The 581-nt window shown below is 35.2% G+C and overlaps 1 protein-coding gene across 1 annotated transcript in view; it reads right to left on the bottom strand.

Moving 5' to 3' along the window:
• Positions 1 to 206: 206 nt before the first annotated feature.
• The window catches only part of LOC103610220 (adenylate cyclase type 2-like), a gene marked incomplete at its 3' end in the record, with an annotated part of 27782 nt that continues 27407 nt past the window's right edge, over positions 207 to 581 (bottom strand). The window contains exon 6 of the mRNA XM_008594426.1: positions 207 to 339. Coding sequence (XP_008592648.1) covers positions 207 to 339 — 133 coding nt within the window. The remainder of the gene's footprint in view (positions 340 to 581) is intronic.

Genomic DNA, 581 nt, shown 5'->3' with positions numbered 1-581 from the left:
TCACACACACAAGCATCGCATTTCAACTGTTTCTTTAATAACTATTTGAATTATTACAAAGTATCTTCCATAATTAAACCTCCATTTGCATTTCAAATCATTTTAGAGGCAAAGACTAGCAAAGAATTACAGTGACTCAACTAAAAACACTTATATTCTTCCATTTTAATCACAGAAATAATAGGTTAATCATAGACTATACTGACCTTGGGGTTGATTACGAAGTAGGTTTTCACCAGGTGCTGTTTTAAATATGGGTCCCTGATGTCACCATCTCCTTCCTCCACTTTATAAGCTCCGTTCAAGTGCTCCAGGGTGACGGAAGAAATGTGAACACGACTGAAATTCCATTTTAAAACAACAGTCAAGGTAAAAAGGGTAATGTGAGGAAAGATGTTCTCTCTGTGATTTCAGAAATAATTTCTGCCTCCAGTAAAGGANTAATGTGAGGAAAGATGTTCTCTCTGTGATTTCAGAAATAATTTCTGCCTCCAGTAAAGGAACATCTACATGTTCTAGGGAAAATTGACAGTAATTAATGTTTACATTCTATTGATCATTGCTTTGAAAAGATGCACACC

The sequence above is a fragment of the Galeopterus variegatus genome, unplaced genomic scaffold (genome assembly GCF_000696425.1).
Source record: "Galeopterus variegatus unplaced genomic scaffold, G_variegatus-3.0.2 Scaffold10774, whole genome shotgun sequence".
Classification (NCBI taxonomy): Eukaryota; Metazoa; Chordata; class Mammalia; order Dermoptera; family Cynocephalidae; genus Galeopterus; species Galeopterus variegatus.
Note: the sequence above shows the minus strand (reverse complement) of the source record. Positions and strands in the feature narration are given on the sequence as shown.